This window comes from Pimephales promelas, chromosome 18, assembly GCF_988280905.1.
Source record: "Pimephales promelas chromosome 18, fPimPro1.hap1.1, whole genome shotgun sequence".
In the NCBI taxonomy this organism is placed as follows: Eukaryota; Metazoa; Chordata; class Actinopteri; order Cypriniformes; family Leuciscidae; genus Pimephales; species Pimephales promelas.
The window spans coordinates 1,710,496-1,735,058 of record NC_142786.1 but is presented as its reverse complement, the minus strand read 5'-3'; the positions used below and the strand labels follow the sequence as shown (position 1 = coordinate 1,735,058).

Sequence of the window (24,563 nt, the reverse complement as noted above, 5' to 3'; positions counted from 1 at the left end):
GAGAGTGATACAGATATAATTGGAAAATGCATTTATTCTTATGTCTGGACAGGATGATGCCTATTTCCTAAGTCAGGTCACCATTATTTCTATAGTTATAATGAATTCTATAGAGAAACCCGGCTCAGTCTACTCTGGCCTAGATAAACGAACACAGTGTGATTTATTCAATGACAGACTAATGACAATCATCAGTGAGAAACTAATGAGGATCACAAACCATCTGGACACAATACAGTAATGCGAGCTGTCATGAAAATAATGTCACAATGCAATTAAATCATAACGGCTGTCTCGAGATTCACCCGTCTGCTGAGAGGAGCTTCTTATGATTGGCTTCAGTTCTTTAATACAACATACACTCTCAGAAAAAAAGGTACAAAAGCTGTCACTGGGGCTGTACCTTTTCAAAAGGTACACTTTTGTACCCAAACGCTTCATATTGGTACCTTAGTGGTACATTTTAGCACCTAAAATGTACATATTAACATCTAAATGGACATATTAGCACCTAAAATGTACATATTAGCACCTGAAATGTACATAATAGCTCCTGAAATGTACATATTAACACCTGAAATGTATATATTAACACCTAAAATGTACATATTAGCACCTAAAATGTATATATTAACACCTAAAATGTACTCAGCACCTAAAATGTACATATTAGCACCTAAAATGTACATATTAGCACCTAAAATTGACATATTAACACCTAAATGGACATATTAGCACCTAAAATGGACATATTAGCACCTAAAATGGACATATTAACACCTAAATGGACATATTAGCACCTAAATGTACATATTAGCACCTAAAATGTACATAATAGCTCCTGAAATGTACATATTAATGCCTAAAATGTACATATTAGCTCCTAAAATGTACATATTAACACCTAAAATGTACATATTAGCACCTAAAATGTATATATTAACACCTAAAATGTACATATGAGCACCTAAAATGTACATATTAACACCTAAAATGTACTCAGCACCTAAAATGTATATATTAACACCTAAAATGTACATATTAGCACCTAAAATGTACATATTAACACCTAAAATGTACTCAGCACCTAAAATGTACATATTAACACCTAAAATGTACATATTAGCACCTAAAATGTACATATTAACACCTAAAATGTACTCAGCACCTAAAATGTACATATTAGCACCTAAATGTACATATTAGCACCTAAAATGTACATAATAGCTCCTGAAATGTACATATTAATGCCTAAAATGTACATATTAACACCTAAAATGTACTTAGCACCTAAAATGTACATATCAACGCCTAAAATGTACATATTAGCACCTAAAATGTACTCAGCACCTAAAATGTACATATTAGCACCTAAAATGTACATAATAGCTCCTGAAATGTACATATTAATGCCTAAAATGTACATATTAGCACCTAAAATTGACAAAAGTGTACATTTTAAAAAGGTACAGCCCCAGTGACAGCTTTTGTACCTTTTTTTCTGAGGGTGTAGCAAGGCTAGCTTTTAGTTTTGGGCTGAAATATGAGCCAGACATGAACTTGAAAGGCGCACATCAAAGTGTCAGTGAACGAGCGGTTACACTCTCAGAGTCACGTATGGCGCACACACACACACACACACACACAGCTGCAGACACTGACACCATCCAAACACACCGCAGTCTGTCTGCTTCATACATCATCAACAAACACATCACATCACACACATTCAGAAGACACTTTTAGACGCCAGACTTGAAACACACACACACACACGCAAATATGTTTCAAAACTAAGATTTTGAATTTTTTTTAAAAGAAGTGAATCCATACAGTACGTCTCTCTAACGAGCATGCGGCCCGTGGACACGACGATCCTACCTGTGAGTAGAAACGGCCAGCAAACACACGGTACAGTGAAGTCATGTGACAAACATCCATCTCTGTCGGGGAACATGAGGGAGTCGTGCGGAGAGCAGAAATCCCTGCCTGTGCCTGCAGCGGGTGTGGAATATCTGACACGCTTTACCGTCACACACACACACACACACACGGGTCGAGCCTCTCTCCTCTAACACACAGTCTCATCGCTCCAATCACGGCCGAGTGTGAGTCACGTTTACCTGTTCACCACTGATGTCTCATTTCCCTCACACTCACCTGGCGTCCAGGTGTGCGGGGGCGTGGCTTAAGGCAGGACACGCCCCTATATCCATTTAAACAATGAATACGAATACTGAAAGGCTCATTCAGGACAAGAGAGAGACTGTACAACCTCTGCTTCAAAACCTAGTGTTGTACACTGTCAGATATGAGAGATGCGATATGAGAGACATGATTCACAATTGAGTCCAATAGAGTTTGATTTTTTAACATAAATCTTATATGCATGAAAATACATAGATAGCCACACAAAATTTTGGTTTAACACAAAAATGTTTAATTAGATTTCTCTATTTCGATAGTATTGAACAAAACGCACTGGAACTTACTATAACTTTTATTTTTCTATTTAAAATGCTAAACAAACAAAAAAAAACATAAATAAATACTAGATCTGGTACGTTGCTGCTGTCACACAGACGTAAATGGACATACATAAACGCCGTAGCAGATCTAGGGACGGGTTCACAGGAACTCAGACCAGACCATTTAAATGTCGAGCAAGCGATCTCATTGGCTGCAGGATCAGCAGAGCCAATCAGATCGTACCATGCAGTAATGATGTGATTTCTGTAAAGGACATGCATCAGCCTGAGCCATCTAGAGTTTCACGACTGAACTAAATACGGCACTGAAAACGGTCAATATTGTTGGCTTGTGATTTTCCTTATTCATAAGTTAGTTTGGATAAAAGCGTCTGCTAAATGAATATAAAGGTTAAAGCTGGTGCAATGCATCTCTGTGGTTACATATTAGAGTATTAAATGGTTTTGGAGGGACTATCGGTGAGTAAACAATGACAGAACTGTAATTTCTGAGTGAATTTAATTTCCCATATTGAAGATATTAAAATAAGAGTCAGCACAGAGATGGCCATGTCATCAACGCTGAAGGAAATCTCTTCACACACGGCAGTGACCGCAGCCGAATCTCTAATGACTTCACAATCTTAAATGTCACGGTTCAGTCTAATTCAACTGCCCTTCAGCCAGCGACCGCATCGACAATGTCTGCCCTGTGAAAATGAGTCATTTCAGGCGATTGCATGAAGATTTCACTGAATTTCCGTCATCTAGGAGTAATGAGTCATTCCTGACAGCATGAGACGGAAGAAAACGCTGAGTTTGCAGTCGGGCAACATGAGGAACTGTCCGTCGACACGCTGAGACCATCCGGAGGAACAGAGATGATGGGGTCACGTCATGCTGACCCACAGATATCCCAGCATGCACCCGCAATGAACACCAACGGAGCTACATTTGACTTCACGTTCAGGGACACAGTGACTCAAAAACGAGGAGAGCCCAGATGAGAGAAATAGAAGAGAGCACAGGAGACGAGATGACACGAGAAGAGGAGACTAGACTATAAGAGAGCAAAGCAGAGATGAGAACAATGAAGAAGAAAAGAGATTAGATGAGATCAGACTAGATGAGAAGAGACAAGAAGAGAAGAGACAAGAAGAGACTAGATGAGAAGAGATAAGAAAAGACTAGAAGAGACAAGAAGAGACCAGATGAGAAGAGACTAGAAGAGACTGGATGAGATGAGAAGAGACAAGATGAGACTAGATGAGAAGAGACTAGAAGAGACTGGATGAGATGAGAAGAGACAAGATGAGACGAGAAGAGACGAGAAGAGACTAGATGAAAAGAGACAAGATGAGACAAGAACAGACTAGATGAGAAGAGACTAAAAGAGACAATAAGAGACTAGAAGAGAAGAGACAAGATGAGATGAGACAAGAAGAGAGTAGATGAGAAGAGACAAGAAGAGAAGAGACAAGAAGAGAGTAGATAAGAGAAATAGAAGAGAGCACAGGAGACGAGATGACACGAGAAGAGGAGACTAGACTATAAGAGAGCAAAGCAGAGATGAGAACAATGAAGAAGAAAAGAGATTAGATGAGATGAGAACAGACTAGACTAGAAGAGACTAGAAGAGACTAGATGAGATGAGAAGAGACAAAAAGAGACTAGACGAGGAGAGACTTGATGAGATGAGAAGAGACAAGAAGAGACTAGAAGAGAAGAGACAAGAAGAGACTAGATGAGAAGAGACTAGATGAGACTAGATGAGAAGAGACAAGATGAGAAGAGACAAAAAGAGACTAGACGAGAAGAGACTTGATGAGATGAGAAGAGACAAGAAGAGACTAGACGAGAAGAGACTCGATGAGATGAGAAGAGACAAGAAAAGACTAGAAGAGAAGAGACAAGAAGAGACTAGAAGAGAAGAGACAAGAAGAGACGAAGCGAGAAGAGACAAGAAAAGACTAGATGAGAAGAGATGAGAAGAGACTAGATGAGATGAGAAGAGACAAGAAGAGACTAGAAGAGAAGAGACAAGAAGAGACGAAGCGAGAAGAGACAAGAAGAGACTAGAAGAGAAGAGACAAGAAGAGACTAGATGAGAAGAGATGAGAAGAGACAAGATGAGAAGAGACAAAAAGAGACTTGATGAGATGAGAAGAGACAAGAAAAGACTAGAAGAGAAGAGACAAGAAGAGACTAGAAGAGAAGAGAAGAAGAGACGAAGCGAGAAGAGACAAGAAAAGACTAGATGAGAAGAGATGAGAAGAGACTAGATGAGATGAGAAGAGACTTGATGAGATGAGAAGAGACAAGAAGAGACAAGAAGAGACTAGATGAGATGAGAAGAGACAAGAGACTAGATGAGACGAGAAGAGACTCGATGAGAAGAGACAAGAAGAGACGGGGCGAGAAGACAAGAAACGATAGACGAGTAGAGACTAGAGAAGAAGAGACAAGACAAGAAGTAAGACAAGAAGAGAACAGATGAGGTGAGAAAGGACGAGACATCTGAGAAAAGAAGAGACGAGACTAGAAGAGATGAGAATAGAGAAAAAGAGGCTAGAAGAGAAGAGACGAGACTAGAAAATAAATGAGATGAGACAAGACAAAAAGAGACGAGACATGAGATGAGACTAGAAAAGAAATGAGACGAGACGAGACAAGAGACGAGGCGAGATGAGAAAATAAGAGACTAGAAGAGATGAGACTAGAGAAGAGCCTAGACTAAAAGACAAGAAGATATGAGAAGATTACGAGTCAAGAAGAGAAAAGGGTTGCATCATGTGACCTCTGAACACACAGAACGCATCGCCCACTGGTTAACATGTATTTAAATTACGTGTGAGGGATCAGACCGACAACAGCTCAAAATGTGTGAAGAGAACAGCAGGAAAACACAACATCCATCCAGAGGAACACAACATGAGCTCAACACATTATATCTGAACCTCAGTGACTCCGGCACGCATTAGATCCTCCATTAGTGTGTGAAGCACGTAACCTGCTCCTCAGGGGTCACAGATTATCTCCATGTTTGTCCCATACTCGTCCATCTATGGATATACTCCATATTTCCCAGATACTGCTGGTTTCATTTCTAGTTTAATCTTCCTAAAGTATGGTTGACTGACAGTCACACACACTCACAGGAAGATCTCTCTCTAAACAGCAAGCTGATCAGATCTCAGTGTTACAGGTTTACATGGGTCTGCTGGGAAACATTACTGTTTACAACATCTCCTGAAATGACACGTCTGAGGAAAAACTCAGCACTGGATTTGACACAGACGCGTTTGTGTGTGTGTTTAAGGCAAACTCAACAATATTTCCCCTGTATATTCTGCTCTGTTCTTAGAGATGTCTTCAGATTTACCCGCCTCTCAACATCATGATATCAAGAGCAAACTGCTTTCCTGTATAAACACCAACAACTACAACAAATAGTAGATCAAAACTAGTCAAAGGTCAGATTACACAAGAATATACCGTATATACACAGCAGCAGAGTTCATCTTTTTAAGTGCCATTTCTATTTTAGTTTTAAACTAATGCAATAGTTCATATTAATTGCACCAAGTGAATTTGTGAACAACAATAGTGAAAAACCAGTGATAAAAAGATGCAGTCGTTACCAGTGAAGAGGTCTTTAGCATGAGACGGATCAATAAAACGATGCTTTCAAACTTGATCAAGACGCTTTCTCTTTTAAGATGTCTCTGAAGCATGTCTGAACTCAATATGAATGAGATTAATCATAATCATTTGATAACAATCATTTGATCTGTTCATTGCAATGAGCCGCCGCAGAAGAATCAACTCTGGGTGATGAAATATTGCCCAACAATTAATTTAACCAGGAGATGAAGCGAGTAAATTCAATCAACCAATTAAAATTAATTGGCATAATTTTCATTTTCAAATCAAAATTTCTCTCTTTATGATTCCTTGGATGAACACATATGAGACACACACACAAAGTCAATGAGACGGGTTGTCCCGTCAGTCACACAAGAGTCAATAAGATTAAGACTGAATGAGTGTCTCACTAAAGGACAGCATCAAGAGCAGGTGCTCAACACACACACACACACACACACACACACACACACACTAACCCGAGCTCTAAACCTACCCATCACACACACACACACTAAGCCCACCCTTAAACCTAACTAATGGCACACACACATAGAGAGAAAATTAAATAAACTATTATTGGCAAAAAAAAAAAAATCATTAAAAAAATCATAATGCATTGCTTTAAAATTAATTATTAATGTTATATAATTCCCTTTTTTGTAAAATGATAAAAGCATTGGCTAAACATATTAAAGTAAAATGATTGTTTTATGTTTTTAAGAATGCATTTTTAGTGTGTTTTAGTTCACAGTGTCATGTATGGTATGATATGTCATATAAAATAACAATAATAATAATAAAATTAACCCTTGTGCTGCATTAGATTTTTAACACCGTTGAATGCATTAAGGACCAAAAATGGCCACATATTAAACATTGCCTAAAATATTATATATTATTATTATTTTCCATTTTACCAAGTTAAATCCTTTAACCAGCATCAGTCCTCATCATAACTACCAAGAATGTATTCAATTTCAGGATTTTAACCCTTTAATTACCAGTTTTGTTTGCGAAACCATCGATTTGTATAAGAGGAAAAAACACAAAAATTCTATTATTTTCAATAAACTAAATGCAAAGAGAAAACTTTAGATTTGGATTATCACAGTCCCACTTTGCAAAAAATCCCACTTAGCGCGTTAGAGACCAAAAATGGCCACCTATTAAACATTGCCTATATTGCCTAAAATAAGGTGCATTTCCACCCATAGGGAATAAATGTAGTGACGTCATCTGGTGGAATACACTATATAATGCAAATATAATGCTTTTGCTTCAAAATGAAAGGATGTTTGTGCAAAAATCATGTTTCATGTATTACTGACAGCCTCAGATTTAAACAACGTTTTAATGGGTTTCAATGGGCCATTTTTGGTCTTTATGGTGCTGAGTGTTACTATTTGATCTACACAGTGTGTGTGTTATACATATTTTGCAAAATGGGATCACATTTTTTACATGTATCCAAAAAGTCACAATTTTGCCAAATTTCATACCATTTGCATTAAAACAGCCAAAATGGTCAAAGAAATTAAACTGCAAAAGACCAAAAATGTCCCTAATGCAGCATAAGGGTTAAATAAAAAAAATTACATAAAACAAAACAAGTAAAAAATAAACACTAAAGCTTGTGTCAAAATGCTTTCAACTACCAAAATAGGACACTTCAAACTCATCCGCACAGCCACAAACACACTCGCATTGGACGGCATGAACAGACAGTGGTGTGTGTGTACCTGCGGCCCAGCACAAGGGGAAAGCACTGCAGATTCTCTTCTCCATGTAAGCGTCAGACTGTCGGCCTGAGCCCGTGGAGAGGGTCAGCCAGCACCCGCCGCTCTCAAACACCCTCATGGGAACTGTCCTGACACACACACACACACACACACACCGGCCTTCGACTGCAGATAATCCACTGGAAGAAGCCCTCGACGGGAACACAAATCCTGCCCTGATGCCTGGAGTCCTCAGTCCTCAATGAGGAGACAGACGGAGTGTGTGTGGCTCGGCCTCACCGAGGAGAATGAGCCGATGAGTTCAGGAAGGCCAGTGCAAAGCTGGAGGGGGAGGAGCCACTGCGATCTAATTAATATGCAAATCCCACACTCATTTCCTTCAACAGAGGCTGTTTACCAAGTCAACCACGAGTGCAAATCACTGCTGACCTGCATTGTCTGCTCGTGCATTTTTACTGCCTTGGTCCCTAAAACGCCCATTTGTTTCTCCCAGCATGCTCTGCTTATTTTCTTTAAACCACAAAGACTAGTGCTCTGCCATGCTGTTTACTGCAGATACACAGGCAGATGGTTTTTAAGGGGCCGTTCACACACTTATATTTGTATCATTAGTCTACTTGCACAGAGAGTTTTTTATTGTAAAAGTAAATAATAAATATAATTATTTGAAAATTGCATTTACACAAATAATTATAATTATTATTATTATTATAAATACAAAGGTATTATTATTTTTGTACATATGCTTCATTATTATAATTAAAAAATAACTCTGGGAATAATACTATTATTAGTAGTGGTAGTATTAGTATTTTTTAAATGCAATTATAATACACATTTATATTCAAATGTACATTATTATTATTTTGTGATTAATATAATATCAACATTGATATTAATAATAGTGATATTACTACTAATACTATTTGCTACTGAATAAAATAAAATAAATATAATTATAAGCCACGTTTCTATGCGTCCCAGGACTGTTTGCTGGGTCTCTCGGTGGAGAAGAGACGCCCTCCGGCTAAAGCTGATCCTCCGAGACACTGAACACTTCTGTCCCTCGCCTGAGGCAGTCCAGGAGAATCCATCAATGACCAGCAAACACACACAATACCTCAACTAACACAGCAACTAGTGCTGGAAACATCCTGTCTTTAGATAGATAGAATGATAAAACGATAGATAGAACGATAGATAGAACGATAGATAGAACGATAGATAGAACGATAGATAGATAGATAGATAGATAGATAGATAGATAGATAGATAGATAGATAGATAGATAGATAGATAGATAGATAGATAGTTAGATAGATAGAATGATAAAACGATAGATAGAACGATAGATAGAACGATAGAACGATAGATAGATAGATAGATAGATAGATAGATAGATAGATAGATAGATAGATAGATAGATAGATAGATAGATAGATAGATAGATAGATAGATAGATAGATAGATAGATAGATAGATAGACAGATAGATAAATAGAACGATAGAACGATAGAACGATAGAACGATAGATAGATAGATAGATAGATAGATAGATAGATAGATAGATAGATAGATAGATAGATAGATAGATAGATAGATAGATAGATAGATAGAACGATAGAACGATAGAACGATAGATAGATAGATAGATAGATAGATAGATAGATAGATAGATAGATAGATAGATAGATAGATAGATAGATAGATAGATAGATAGATAGATAGATAGATAGATAGATAGATAGATAGATAGAATGACAGATAGATAAATAGAACGATAGAACGATAGAACGATAGATAGATAGATAGATAGATAGATAGATAGATAGATAGATAGATAGATAGATAGATAGATAGATAGATAGATAGATAGATAGATAGATAGATAGATAGATAGATAGATAGATAGAAAGAGAGATAGATAAATAGAACGATAGATAGAATGATAGAACGATAGAACGAGAGATAGATAGAACGATAGATAGATAAGCTATGTAAGTGTGTGTGTGTGTGTGTGTGTGTGCGCACAGCTCTGAGTTTTAAGCCAATCATAGGCTTAATCAGCAGGAGATCCTGCAAAGCTGTCGTCCACTCAGGACCCAAAGACGGACCCCGAACACACTCTCATCCCGATCCCGAGAGTCCGACACTGTCCCGGCCAACAACACCGGAAACACCAGAACGATCGCATTCACAATCCAACACACTTACAGCGACTGCTAACACACACACACACACACTGGAGAGCAATTAAACCAACATTTCCAGATATTTCTAAACAAAACTAGATTAAACAGGTTTTCATTCAGAGATGACGACTGGATGACACTTCAACAAGACGCACGGGTGGTTAAATGACCCAGCACTAACCGTGACACGACACACACTCTGCTGGGCGCACCCCCTCTTTAAAACCCCAAACACAGAGAGAGTGAGACAAAGAGCATGCTGGGAAGGGAGGGCTGCCGTTTTCGTCCTATACAAACCCTTCACATCCGGCCTCACATTCTCACAAAAGACAGAGCCCAGCAGGACCGACACACACTTCACTCACGCATGAATGAACACAGCGCACAGACGTGTGTGTGTGTGTGAGTGTGTGAGCACACCGAGTGTTTCCTTTGTGAAAATCCCCAGAGATTAAGACAACATATTATCAAGAGACACTGCAAAACATCAGAGTACAGATTACACATCTAATCCATATATATATACTGGATATATAATATTATAATAATTAATGTATTTTAAATATAGTGATAAATACATAAATAAAATCATAATATATTTCATAAGAATATTATGTAAAAAAATACATTTTAAACACTAAATACTAATATATGTTATAAAAATTGAAATTTCATAATGTAAAAAACTCAATCTATTTTATATTAAACAATCATTTACATAACATTAAAAAAAATAAAGTCTAAATAATTAAATGACATTCCATTTATTTCAAAATATAATATATAAAATCTAAAAAATTGAAAATAGATACAATTATATATATATATATATATATATAAAACATTGAAGTAATCATGTATTTTATATTATAATAATTTATTATTATTTATTAATAAATAATAATAATAATTGTATATTTTATTATATATAATTTACATAACATTAAAAAAATTAAATCTAAATAATAAAATATATTTATATTAATATATGTATTTTTTATAAAATATAATCAAAACATCTATAAATAGAAAATAGTAAAATTATACATATTAGGGCTGTCAAACAATTAATCGCGATTAATCGCATCCAAAATAAAAGTTTGTGTTTACATAATATATGTGTGTGTGTGCTGTGTATAATAATTTTGTATATATAAATACATATGCATGCATGTATATATTTAAGAATTATTTGCACGTAAATACTGTGTGTGTATATATATAAATACATAATCTATATCATATATAAATATAAATATTTTATATATGAATTACACATTTTCTTAAATATATAAATGCATATATACAAAATAATTATACAAAGCACACACAAATATATTATGCAAACAAACTTTTATTCTGGATATGATTTATCGCAATTATAAAAGTTCAAGTTGAGTCACTTCAAAGTAAATTCAATATATCAAAGACACTTTCATCAAACCGCAGTAGTGTGCCGTGAACGGTAGACTAGCAGCGGATGCAGTAAAGCACATCTGTGGAGTAATTAAACAGCGTGTTCATGATCGGGGAACATCTGCATCTTCAGTCTGACTCAGTGACACGCAACACAACACTGACACGCGGAGCAAACGTGACTCTGCAAACATCTCTCGCTCAATCTACACTGTGTATCGATCCTGTCTGGCCGACTTTCAGAACTCTATTACAGCACTATTGATCGCTTATGATTAATCGCTTGTGCTGAAGTATTCATAACGTCTGCTAAATTAATAAATGCTCAACTCTGACATCAGAAAATATGCAGAATTGATCTTCTACACACATAACATCTCAAGCCAGACCTCTTAATTAAACGAGGAACTCATCTTAAACGCATCCTTCACGGATTAAAGGTGCAGTGTGTGATTTTTAGCGCCATCTAGAGGTGAGGATGCGAATTGCAACCAACAGAAGTTACGGTGGCCGACAGGAAGTGATGTCGTCTGATACAGCAGAGAGGAGCCAGTTAATCTTTAGCAGGAATTAGGTTTATATGTTATTGCCAATATTATTGTTACCTGTTCATTATTGTGTCAGTGTTTTATTCGCTGACTTTAGCAGCTTCTTTGCACGAAGAACAACATAGTGACGAAACGCGTTTGTCCACTCAGGGCGATGTCGATGTGTGTAGATAATGGCTCATTCTAAGGTTATAAAAACATTACGGTTCATAATGCAAGGTCTTTATACACCACTGAAATCAGTTATGTAGGCTATATAACATTGCATTTCTGTAAATATTACACACTGCACCTTTAACTCAATTATATTAAACACGTTCTGCTTCATGCATTAATTATATTGCAAATCCAGAATTCCCGCAGAGAAACACTGTTGATTAGGGGACCGTGGCTCCGTCATGAGAATCTGCCGACGAGCGCAGAGATGAATATTAATATCGGAGACACTCTCAGCACAAGCGTTAGTGACTCTTCGGGTCATTTCCTCTCGTTACCACGTCAAACGAACCTCAGCGAGACCCCAAACTAATGAATCCAGACCTCAGCGCCCCAACAATTATGAACACACACACAAATATGTGCAACAACAACAAAAAAAGAAAATACAAAAGGACCAAAATAAAGAGTATGTTTCTATTTTTTTTTTTACATTTATAATGTACACCACTTACAAAATACTTAGGGTGTATATATTATACATATACATAGAAAACAAACTGATTTTCAGGTTAATTCCCAGTGGAGTAAAAAAATAAACATGTTTAACAAAAAAAATTATAAAATTTTGTATGAAAAAAAGTTAAGTCAAGTTAAATTAAATTTTGCTTATCAAGTGAAACCACAGTGTTTTAAGGATCTCAAATTAGATATAATGGAATTGCAAAAAATATTAATAAAGGTCACACTTCACATTTAACAAAGAATTAAAAATGAGCAATGTTTTGCAGAGTTGATTTGCATACACACACACATATGTATATATTATTTTAATAAATCATTTATATAAAATATAGCATATAAATAAAATATAAAAACTATATATATATTAAAATATAATATACAAAAATATTATAATTTAGATTGCTTTGAATACAATATATTAAAAAAATAATAAAATACAATACAATTGTAATGTGCAGTAAACTAGAAATACTATAGCCATGACACATCGGGTCATTTCCTCTCGTTACCACGTCAAACGAACCTCAGCGAGACCCCAAACTAATGAATCCAGACCTCAGCGTCCCAACAATTATGAACACACACACAAATATGTGCAAATGGGCAACACTTCTCATTTAACAATGAATTAACAATGAGAAATACATTCTTTAAAATTTATTAATCTGGGATAATGTTCGTTTGTTCACAGTGCATTGACTAATGTTAACACAACCTTTGATTTCATGTATTATGTGTTGAAATTAACATTAAGATTAATAAATGCTGTATTCATGACACATAATTGACTCATGCAAATAATTCTTAAGTCACCAGAAAATGTTTGTTCGCAGTGAACGGCACAAATTTTATTTTCAAAGGGACAAAAAAGCCATTATTGATAGTAATTAATTTTTTTTTTAATTCGTTTACTCTTCTGACTCACTGAACCACACTGAGGTCAACGCCCTCGTCTCTTCCTCTGAAGACACATGATGTAGACTTCACACATCTCAGAGATTTAGTCTGTGTTGCTTGACTAAAAACATGTAGAGAGAGAGAGAGAGAGAGAGAGAGAGAGAGAGAGAGAGAGATTCTGATAATGCACTCACCTGTGTAAAATGAAATTCTGGAAATGTCTGTGGAAAGAAAGAGAGAGAGAAGGAACATCAGGCCAGGTCACATGTGTTTTGTCATCTCAGCAAATCGAGCAGAGCTTGTGGTTTAATAGGTCATCTGTAATCTCAGGGGACGGAGAAGCGTGATCCACAGCGCCACCTGTCTGCGGGGACGAGCACTGCGTATCTGGGACAAAACCACAGCCAAGACCCCCAGGAACCAGCACATGTTCAACACACTGAGAACACGACGAGGAAACAACTCAGCTTTCTGCATCAACTCATCTCAGATGTTTCAATTAAAGATCCTCAATCAGAAACCTCACAAACGAGTGAGAATAGAGAAGAGTAATTCACTTTAAAAAAAACTTTTGCTGTTAATTTACTCACCCCCATGTCATCCAAGATGTCCATGTCTTTCTTTCTTCAGTCAAAAAGAAATTAAGGTTTTTGATGAAAACATTCCAGGATTTTTCTCCATATAATGGACTTCAATGGGGTCCAAACGGTTCAAGGTCCAAAAGACAGTTTCAGTGCAAACTAAAAACTGTTCAACGACACCAGACGATGAATAAGGGTCTTATCAAGCGAAACGATCGCTCATTTAAAAAATAAATAACAAAGTTTAAGTTTTATAAGCTCAAATGCTCGCCTTGCTCTGTTCTGTGATGAGCGTTCGTGACTCTCCTGTTCGAACTCGTTTATCAAAATGAACAAATCTTTTTTCGAGTCAATTGGTTCTTTCAACAAACAAAATGAATGAATTGACTCGGAAAAAGATTTGTTCATTTTGATAAACGAGTTCGAACAGGAGAGTCACGAACGCGCATCACAGAACAGAGCAAGGCGAGCATTTGAGCTTATAAAACTTAAACTTTGTTATTTATTTATTAAATGAGCGATCGTTTCGCTTGATAAGACCCTTATTCATCGTCTGGAATCATTTAAGGTCCTTTGAACAGTTTGCAATTTGCACTGAAACGGTCTTTTGGACCTTGAACCGTTTGGTCCCCATTGAAGTCCATTATATGGAGAAAATCCTGAATGTTTTCATCAAAAACCTTCATTTCTTTTCGACTGAAGAAAGAAAGACATGGACATCTTGGATGACATGGGGGAGAGTAAATTATCAGCAAAAGTTTTTTGTAAAGTGAACTACTCCTTTAAAGAGTTTATACTCAAACCTTTGATTGTAGACTTGGTTTGGTGTATTGACAAACTCTAGAGGAGTCAAATGTGAGATTAAAGCTGCTCAGGGGAAACACTTGAGAAGCAGGAGACTTCTCAATGAGATTAAAGAGATCGGTTTCAAGGCGAGCACGTCTAAAAGAGCGAGGACACGTTTGATGAACGTCGAGGACAGACGAGACATCTGAACCCGGGACTGAAGCGAGACACACGAGCCGGAAGGAAAACACACAGTTATTGGAGTTCAGTTACAAGGAAAAGCTTTATCAACTGTCAGCCACATGAACAAATCAATAAGCAAGAGATGATTCACCATCTCCTGAACTGTGTATGTGTGTGTGTGTGTGTGTGTGTGTGTGTGTGTGTGGGCGGTTTAAAGATATTGCATCCAGATGACTAGTTTCTCATAAACACCGAGTAATCAACTCAACATGTTTTTGGTAATTCTGATCATGAGTTAGGTTCACATTGTCAACAAATGAAGGAAACGTTGCATTTCAACCTTTGCATGACCCTGAAGAACATACAATACATATTACAAAGCAAAAAAAATTTTTTGAATAAATATAGATTGTGCTTTTATGCATTTATTATATATATATATATATATATATATATATATATATATATATATTAGGGCTGTGCAAAAATTAATTGCGATTAATCGCATCCAAAATAAAAGTCTGTGTTTACATAATATATTTGTGTGTGCTGTATATAATTATTTTGTATATATAAATACACACACATGCATGTATATATTTAAGAAAATGTGTTATTCATATATAAAATATTTATATTTATATAATATAGATTATGTATTTATATATATATACAGAATTTAAGCGCAAATAATTCTTAAATATATACATGAATGCATAGGTATTTATATATACAAAATAATTATACACAGCACACACACATATATTATGTAAACACAAACTTTTTTTTTTGGATGCGATTAATCGCAATTAACCATTGCACAGCCCTAATTTTTATTGGATAGATAAATAAAATCGTCAACCTTCCCTTAGGTAATCCCGTTCCATAAGCTCAACCACTTTTCCTCTTTATGACGCATTTTAGATCACTTTTAGATCATTTTCCACTACACACACGTCTACCCTCACTAACACTCATCCGTCACACACACTCTCAGTGTAAAGTTGTCGTCCCGACGCTGTTGATAAAGAGTGTGAATGAGGTGAACAGATGGAGACGGGCATCAGCTGTTCGAGTATGAGATCCGGGTCACGGCACCAGATCCACAGATGGGCTCCTCGAACATCTCCCATAAACCCTAGCAGCAATAACACCACAATTATGGAGTTTCTTTGATGTGGACGAACTATAACAACCAAGAACAGGCTTCTGCGCTCCTTTATGAGCTCTGACATCGGACCCTAATGGATGACAGATGCATCTACGGAAATGCCAAACCACATGTGGATTCCCTCGCGCCCTTTCCCTACGGCTCTCAGCGGACACAATTATACACACACACATACACTCCAAATAATCAATACTGTTAGCGGATAATCAAATCTACATGTGAATGGCGTGGCGTAGGCGCTCTATTGACCATGTGTCCAGATTAAAGGATCAGTGTGATTTTAACACACTTCAGTCACACTTCATAATACGTTGGTCAGACAGCCGGCAAATTTTAATAGATGGTTCACACTTTCACATGAACCAGTTTTCATCCATATGTCACACGTTATGGACCGGGACGCAACGCAAAGGTCAACTTTGGCTACACAAACACCTGCTAATCAAGCTGTTAGCCTTTCAGCTCGGCTGGCTCTGTGAGGATGGAGTGAAACCTGAACACTGTGTTTCAGCGCACGCCCGATCCGATCACAGCGTTACTCAGATGCTTGTTAGCTGGCAAAATGCTTCGTGTGACCACAAAAGTCTTGGCCGAAAATGGCACCGAAAAGAGTATGAAATCCAGTTATTCAAGACTAAACTAATGCCAAAATGATCAGTGGTACATGTGAATAAAATGCCATTAGCTAATATGCAACAATCACTATTTACTAATTAAAGGGTGTTTGTTATGGAAGTATGACATTTTTGATTTGGTAAAAAAAAAATTTCAGTTCTTTTTGAATACTAGCCAAAATATGCAAACTTGTGATTATGAATGCTCGAAATTAAATGTTTAGTTCTCGCTCCCCAAACCAAGATCTATTAGGATCTAATTTGAACATTAACTATAATTCATGAGGCTGGGGTCAGTTTGCAGAAATTAATTCTTTTTATTTCAGAATACATACAGTTTCAAATATACACACATTGTAATTATTGTATTTTTAATGAATAAATACATAAAAAAGTCAACTTTCCCTTAGGTAATCCCGTTAAATAAGCCCAACCACACTCTCAGAAAAAAAAGGTACAAAAGCTGTCACTGGGGCTGTACCTTTTCAAAAGGTACACTTTTATGGTACATATTAGCACCTAAAATGTACATATTAACACTAAAAATGTGCATATTAGAACCTAAAATTTACATATTAACACCTAAAATGTACATATTAGCACCTGAAATGTACATATTAGCACCTAAAATGTACATATTAACATCTGAAATGTACATATTAACACCTAAAATGTACTTACTAGCACCTAAAATGGACATATTAGCACCTAAAATGCACATATTAACAGCTAAAATGTACATATTAGCACCTGAAATGTACTTATTAGCACCTAAAATGTACATATTAACATCTGAAATGTACATGTTAACACCTAAAATGTACATATTAGCACCTAAAATGTACATATTAACACCTAAAATGTACATATTAGCATCTAAAATGTACATATTAACACCTGAAATGTACATATGAACACTGAAATGGACAAAATTTTACCTTTTTTTTTAAAAGGTACAGCCCCAGTGACAGCTTTTGTACCTTTTTTTCAGAGTGCAGACACTTTCATACATTTTCAACTTATAAGGATGCACTGATAAGAAAATATTTCAAGCCTTTATTTGTTATATTTTTGATGATTATGGCTTACAGCTTATGAAAACCCCAAAATCAACCTTTTCACAATATTCTAAGTTTGATTTTGGGGTTTTCATAAGCTGTAAGCCATAATATTTCAAGCCTTTATTTGAAATATCTCACTTTGCATGTAATGAGTCTATATAATATTTCAGTTTCACCTTCTAAGTTGAATTACTGAACTTTTGCACGATATTCTGATATTTCCAGTTTGACCTGTATATCGCAGACTGCAAACTTTTGAATGCCAGTGTACATATTGCAGATATCAGCAGAATAAAACAGCTTTTCTAGGTCAAAAACATTAAAGAGATTAATCAAAAGTACAATTCTCTTATAAGCAGAAAACTTAAAAAGCACCTGGCTAATAAACACGAGATCCTGCGTTCACATCTCAGCAGTGCCTTATAAACTGCACTTACCCTTGAGGATCTATAAATAACAGCGAGCGAACCGTCCGTATGCTAACGTAGAGGAACGCCCCAGCGGTGGTTTATTTACCTTCCAGCTTCGGCTACAGACGACACACCACGACACGTCATTACTGAACACAAATGAAGGATTTCATCCACGCAAACGTATATATATCGCAATACAAAAATACATCAATATGTATCGTGTAAAGTTCAACCAAAATGAAGTTCTCAGGGTTTTAGTGTCAATATTACATTAAACTACTACAAATAATGTTGAATATAATGTATAATAATGCAATGTGTGTGTCCTGGTGAAAAAAAAACCCTCCTTAATCTTGTATTTGGGTCAAAAATGGGCACCCATAGAAATGAATGGGAAAAACTGTAATTTAGAGGATTCTAAAATAAGCCAAAATAAGGTTTTAGCTCTAAGAACTTGTTGGAATGATATTTTAATGTAGTAAAAAAAAAAATAATAAAATAAAACATAAAAATAAGCATAATTTACGTAGAAAATATGGTACTTTTTGAAGTAAATCAATTCAAAAATACCCCCAAAATAAAAAATAAAAAAACACCATAAATGGATAGACAAAACTTTATCGAAGACAGTGATCTAACATTTATAATCACACCCCTCTGTGCCCACATTTGTCCACAATTACAGGATTAAGGGCTATAATGTGAATACGGTTTGAGGGTTAATGTTGTTGCACCAAACTTGTCGGTCAGTGAATGTCTGGAGGGATGGTCTGAATCCATAATAACCCCGAAGACGCCCGTCTGTCTGAAAGCTTTAGGTTCACGGTCACCTGATTTACTCTCTGATCGGCTCGAAGTCTTTGGGCATTAGATGGACATGCGTTCAGCTTTGAAGACGATTCTTCAAATGATCCCTGCTTCTGTCCAGAAAGCACCATATCTGAGATGATATCTGAGAAGAGCTCTGAGGCTCTGTCCTTACTACCCATAATGCACTGTGACACCAGTGGGGGTTGCTTTCCCATAATCCTCAGCGAGACAGAGAGCAGCCAGATGCTGATGCAGCAGAACTGATACAAGGTCAGAGAGAGAGAGAGTGTGTGTGTGTGTGTGTGTGAGAGAGAGAGGGCTCTGAAAATCGTGTGATTGAGTTGTTTAATGTTGGGAAAATACTGTATGTTAACAGTACTGGGAGGGAATAATTAATATCATTCATTAATATGAAGAACACTATTGTTAATGATTGATGTTCTTAACAATATATATAAAATAATCAGCATTTGATGCAATCTTAAAAAATTGTAGTGGTGAGTTTTGCACAGGCAAGCCACATACAATTTTATTTCTTCAGAAAATGTGAATATATAAAGCACATATATATATACATATATATAAGAAAAAAAAAATATATATATATATATATATATATATAAACCAATTATAAATAACAATATAAAATAATTCATTAAACAAAACAAAAAATGCAAATCATTTAAAAAAATAATGTAAACCAATATAATGGTATTTTCTAGTAAGGAGGCAACCTAAAAAAATATTTTCAATGTTATAAAAGAAATAATTAACAAATATTTTCTTTTGACTCATTTATAAATTGCTTTCTCTGCAAGCGAAATATAAAATTATATAATAATATTTTATTTTTTATTTTACTATATGATCACTAGATTTTGCCTAGTTAGCGCACTATGTTTCGGAAAAGAGCTTTAATAATAATATAATAATATAATGAATTTGTATAGCACTTTTCTCGAACTCAAAGTTCAAGTTTAATGATGTAAAATGATAGTAAATTCAACAGTACTTTTGATTTATGACTTTCACAGTTGCGGATGAACACAAAAGGACAGATAATAGTGGCGTCACACTGATGCACACGAGTGAACTGAACTCAACTGGGTCTGACAAATGATGTAGGGCTGTTTAACACACACACACACACACACCCCTTTCCTCTCGCTGTCATTGTGTGGTCACTATGAGCAGTTCAAGGGCCCAGGGCAAAACAAGCACACACACACACTACAGGCTCGAACACCTGCCAAACAAACTCAGGCCAACATTCATGACCTCACACACACACACACACACGGCACGCTTCCAAGCACAGGAAAGCAATCAGTCAAAAGTAATCCAAATATCAGGTCACAGAGTTCAGCGCATGTACGAACACACATGAATAGAAATAACAGCCACTCAAATATCAATCTGCATTTGACCTTAATAATCTCACAATGCCAAAAACAACAACAACTCCAGACGCTTACAAAAGATTCTTATCAGTGATTATCATTCATAAATGTGCATATATCTGCATGCGAAAATTGTTCGACCTATATTTGCCACTAGTTTCCAAACATGCGTTCATGCAGTCTTTAAACCGCCACAGCTCATTTACAGACGAATTAATCATTCTAAAGGATGAAAAACACCTAAATCAGTGTTAATTATCAACTATCACTGATAATCTAGCGGTTTATGTAAATTTAGTATTATTCTTCTATGACGAACAGACAAAAAAAAACTCACGTTCAACAATCTGCATCGCATACGGTTAAATTTACACGTTCAGTTACTCTATGATCAATCAAAGTTTACAGAAACAAATAGTAATCATTAGTGATGCAGAATATATCAGTGATCGCATCGGTCTCATCCTATTAAAATCAGTTTAATTATGCTAATATCAGAAATTTTACAAAACTAAGCCAGATTTCAAAAGTATTAAACTACTATCCATCTTTAAATGATATTGTTTCAATGTCAACTTTACGCGTTTACCATTTAAAATATAGATTTAGGTGAGAATATTTAAACAACACTAATAGTATGCAATAGTAAGTTTGTATACATATAAGCAAATTAAGTATCTTGGCTATTCATATAGCCCTAATATGGCATTTCTTTTTAATAACCATACTGTAAATATTAATATTAGAGCCCGACCGATAAAGGATTTTGAAGGCCGATACCGATACAAATATTTGTGGGTTTTAAAATCCGATATATCAACCGATATTTTTTTATTATTAAATATTGTTGGATTTCACACACGTCATGTGTAAAAGAAAAGCTAACTTTTCTGCACAAGATACGTTTGATACTTTTTCTCTATGTCTAAATATTCACTCCTCGCAAGTATAACTTACATTTTACAATGCAGGGACTGTAACTAGAGATATACTAGTTATAATATAGTAATAATTACTTTATTTAGGCAGAAAAAGTTCATTGTGTTTTCCAAGCTCATTAATGTTAACATTAGCGGTCTTTCACTGATGATAGTGGCATTAGCTAGCTTTGTGGTTAGCTAGTCTATGATGAACCATAATTTAGCAATAGATAACATCATACTGCACATTGTAAAACATACATTTTCAATATAACAGTCCAAGGAGAGATGATTAAAGCGTGTTTCGTCCGTTTTTATTTTATTTTTTAAATATTCATTTATCGGCCATTATAACCGCCGATACCGATATTATGGAAAATGCCTAATATCGGCCGATATATCGGTCTGTCTCTAATTAATATGCACTTCACATCATGTTTCTATCAAGAGCTTCATAAAGATCTGACTACTTGAAACATCATAAATGATTAACTCTATGTAGTAGTAAAACTATTTACATTCAATGCTTTAATTCAGCTGCAAATATTCAAACACGAATCTTCGTAAATTCAATTTTCCCATTGAGACAGGAGCAGAACTCATTACAGTGTGTGGAAACGGGAGCCTCTCTCTGTCACTCCTGCACACACACACACACACACACACACACTCACACACACACTCACACACACACGTTCAGATGTGGTTGAGCTGAGCAGCAGGAAAAGCTCTTACCGTGGTACAACCCTTCCATTAAATACGAGGAACCCTAATCCAACACCAGCGTTTTGTAGTATCCGTAAAACACACTTCCACACACACACTTGCGCGCTAGGTGAGAAATGCAGCGGTCCGGCATACAGTCATAGTAGCACTGCAAGGAAAACTCAATGGTGCATGCAGAGGAGCGTTGCCGGTCTGAGCGTGTGCAGAGCGGAGGGGGCGGGGGGGTCTTTGTCTCTCACTCTGAGCTCAAGAGAAAAGAGGAGAAAGCTGGAGGGGGAGGGAGAGCGAGAGACACACAGAGAGAGAGAGAGAGAGAGAGAGAGGGACGTGGATCTGGTAACCGACGGTAACGGTGAGATCAGCACATCTCCACCCCCCTCTATCCCCTCTGAGACAACCAAAAAAATAAAAGAGTAAAGCAGAGATAGATGCGCCGCTGTGGGGATTCACACACACTAACTTTCTGGAGCGCTTTCATTAAAGGGACAGTTTACTCAAAAATGATGGCATGAATGTAATTCAAACCACACATTTCAGTTCTTTCTTAAAACTGCAATAAAGTGCAATAAAGAGCCAGACCGATATATCGGCCGATATTAGGCATTTTCCATAATATCGGTATCGGCAGTTATAATGGCCGATAAATTAATATTTAAAAAATAAAATAAAAACGGACGAAACACGCTTCAATCATCTCTCCTTGGCCTGTTATATTGAAAATGTATGTTTTACAATGTGCAGTATGATAAATTATGGCTCATCATAGACTAGCTAACCACAAAGCTAGCTAATACCACTATCGTCAGTGGAAGACCGCTAACGTTAACATTAATGAGCTTGGAAACCACAATGAACTTTTTCTGCCTAAATAAAGTAATGATTACTATTTTTATAACTTGTATATCTCTAGTTACCGTCCCTGCATTGTAAAATGTAAGTTATACTTGCGAGGAGTGAATATTTAGACAGAGAAAAAGTATCAAATGTATCTTGTGCAGAAAAGTTAGCTTTTCTTTTCCAACGACACCAAGTGTGCGTTGCAGACTGTCGTTCTGTAATGGATTTAGAATAGCTAAATAGTAGGTTTTAGGAGGCAGGCAGCAACTGATGATTGAAAATGGTTTGATGTAGCTTGATGGAAAGACTTTAAAAAGTGCAGGTAAAGGGATAAGCAAGCTGACATTGTAATTATAAGGTAGCTTATAAGGCAATGTAGGGACTAAGTATTATTTTATTTATCTGAACTTTAATATATTTTGATGTTCCTCTGTTCTGTTGTGACAATAAAAGAAACAAGTTTCTTTTTAAAATGCTTTATCATATTATTTTTGTTAAAACTCATAAATAACTACAAATAACTATGTTTGGGAAATCTGTTAATGTTTTGTTGGAGTTTCTGAAAAAAAATAATAATAATAATAATAATAATAATATATATATATATATATATATATATATATATATATATATATATATATATATATATATATATATATCGGCCGATATATCGGAATATCGGATCTTAAAACCCAAAAATATTTGTATCGGTATCGGCCTTCAAAATCCTTTATCGGTCGGGCTCTAGTGGTGATTCAAGCTTCAAAAAGGACTAAAACTAATAAAACACATGAGCTGCGTCCGAAATTGCGTACTTCCCTACTATATAGTATGCGAAAAACAGTACGCGAGCAGAGTAGTATGTCCGAAATCATAGAATTCGGCAAACAGTAGGCGAAAAGTACCCGGATGACCTACTACTTCCGGCGAGATTCTGAAGTGCGCATACGATGGACATTTTACTATCCCATGATGTCACAGGAGAGGATTTGTTTTCGTTATATTTGTGTCGGCTAGCGGATGATGAAACCGTGATGAAACCGATAAGTTGTACTTGCGGTGCTCTTGAATCTTTTCAAAATATTAGTAATTTGTAATTTTAGAATCAGACAGACTTCGCGAGAAGAAACTACAGGAACATTTGGCTTTTGGACGCTGTTCTATCATCAGTATAGTGTCGTTCATTAGCACTCGGTGACAACACTCTTAGAAGAAATGGTTCTATTTAGAACCAGAAATGGTTCCATCCCCCGCTTCATATATGGAACTCCAAAATGGTTCTATATAGAACCATTTTTTCTTTTTGTAAAAGATTCTATTGGCCAAGTACGGAACCAGAACCCAGAGGAACCCTTTTTTTAAGAGTGTATAGAACCTTTTAGGGGTTCCAAATACGTAGCGCTGGTAGAACCTTTTAAGGTTCTATATAGAACCTTTTCTTCTAAGAGTGTATAGTGAGCCGTGTTTCCCTC

At 36.0% G+C, this 24,563-nt stretch overlaps 1 protein-coding gene across 14 annotated transcripts in view; it reads right to left on the bottom strand.

The window, feature by feature from the left end:
- The window catches only part of ptk2aa (protein tyrosine kinase 2aa), an 80,420-nt gene that overhangs the window by 43,740 nt on the left and 12,117 nt on the right, over positions 1-24,563 (bottom strand). For 8 of the 14 annotated variants that reach the window (XM_089123208.1, XM_089123195.1, XM_089123203.1 and 5 more), the window contains exon 2: positions 13,784-13,810. The exons of 1 other annotated variant lie outside the window; for it this stretch is intronic. In XM_089123208.1, the coding sequence (XP_088979334.1) occupies positions 13,784-13,810 (27 nt within the window). Of the gene's footprint in view, positions 1-1,881; positions 1,994-7,855; positions 8,124-13,783; positions 13,811-22,263; positions 22,387-24,563 lie in introns of those variants that run through there. 5 more of the 14 variants (XM_089123207.1, XM_089123196.1, XM_089123202.1 and 2 more) reach the window with 4 other exon arrangements.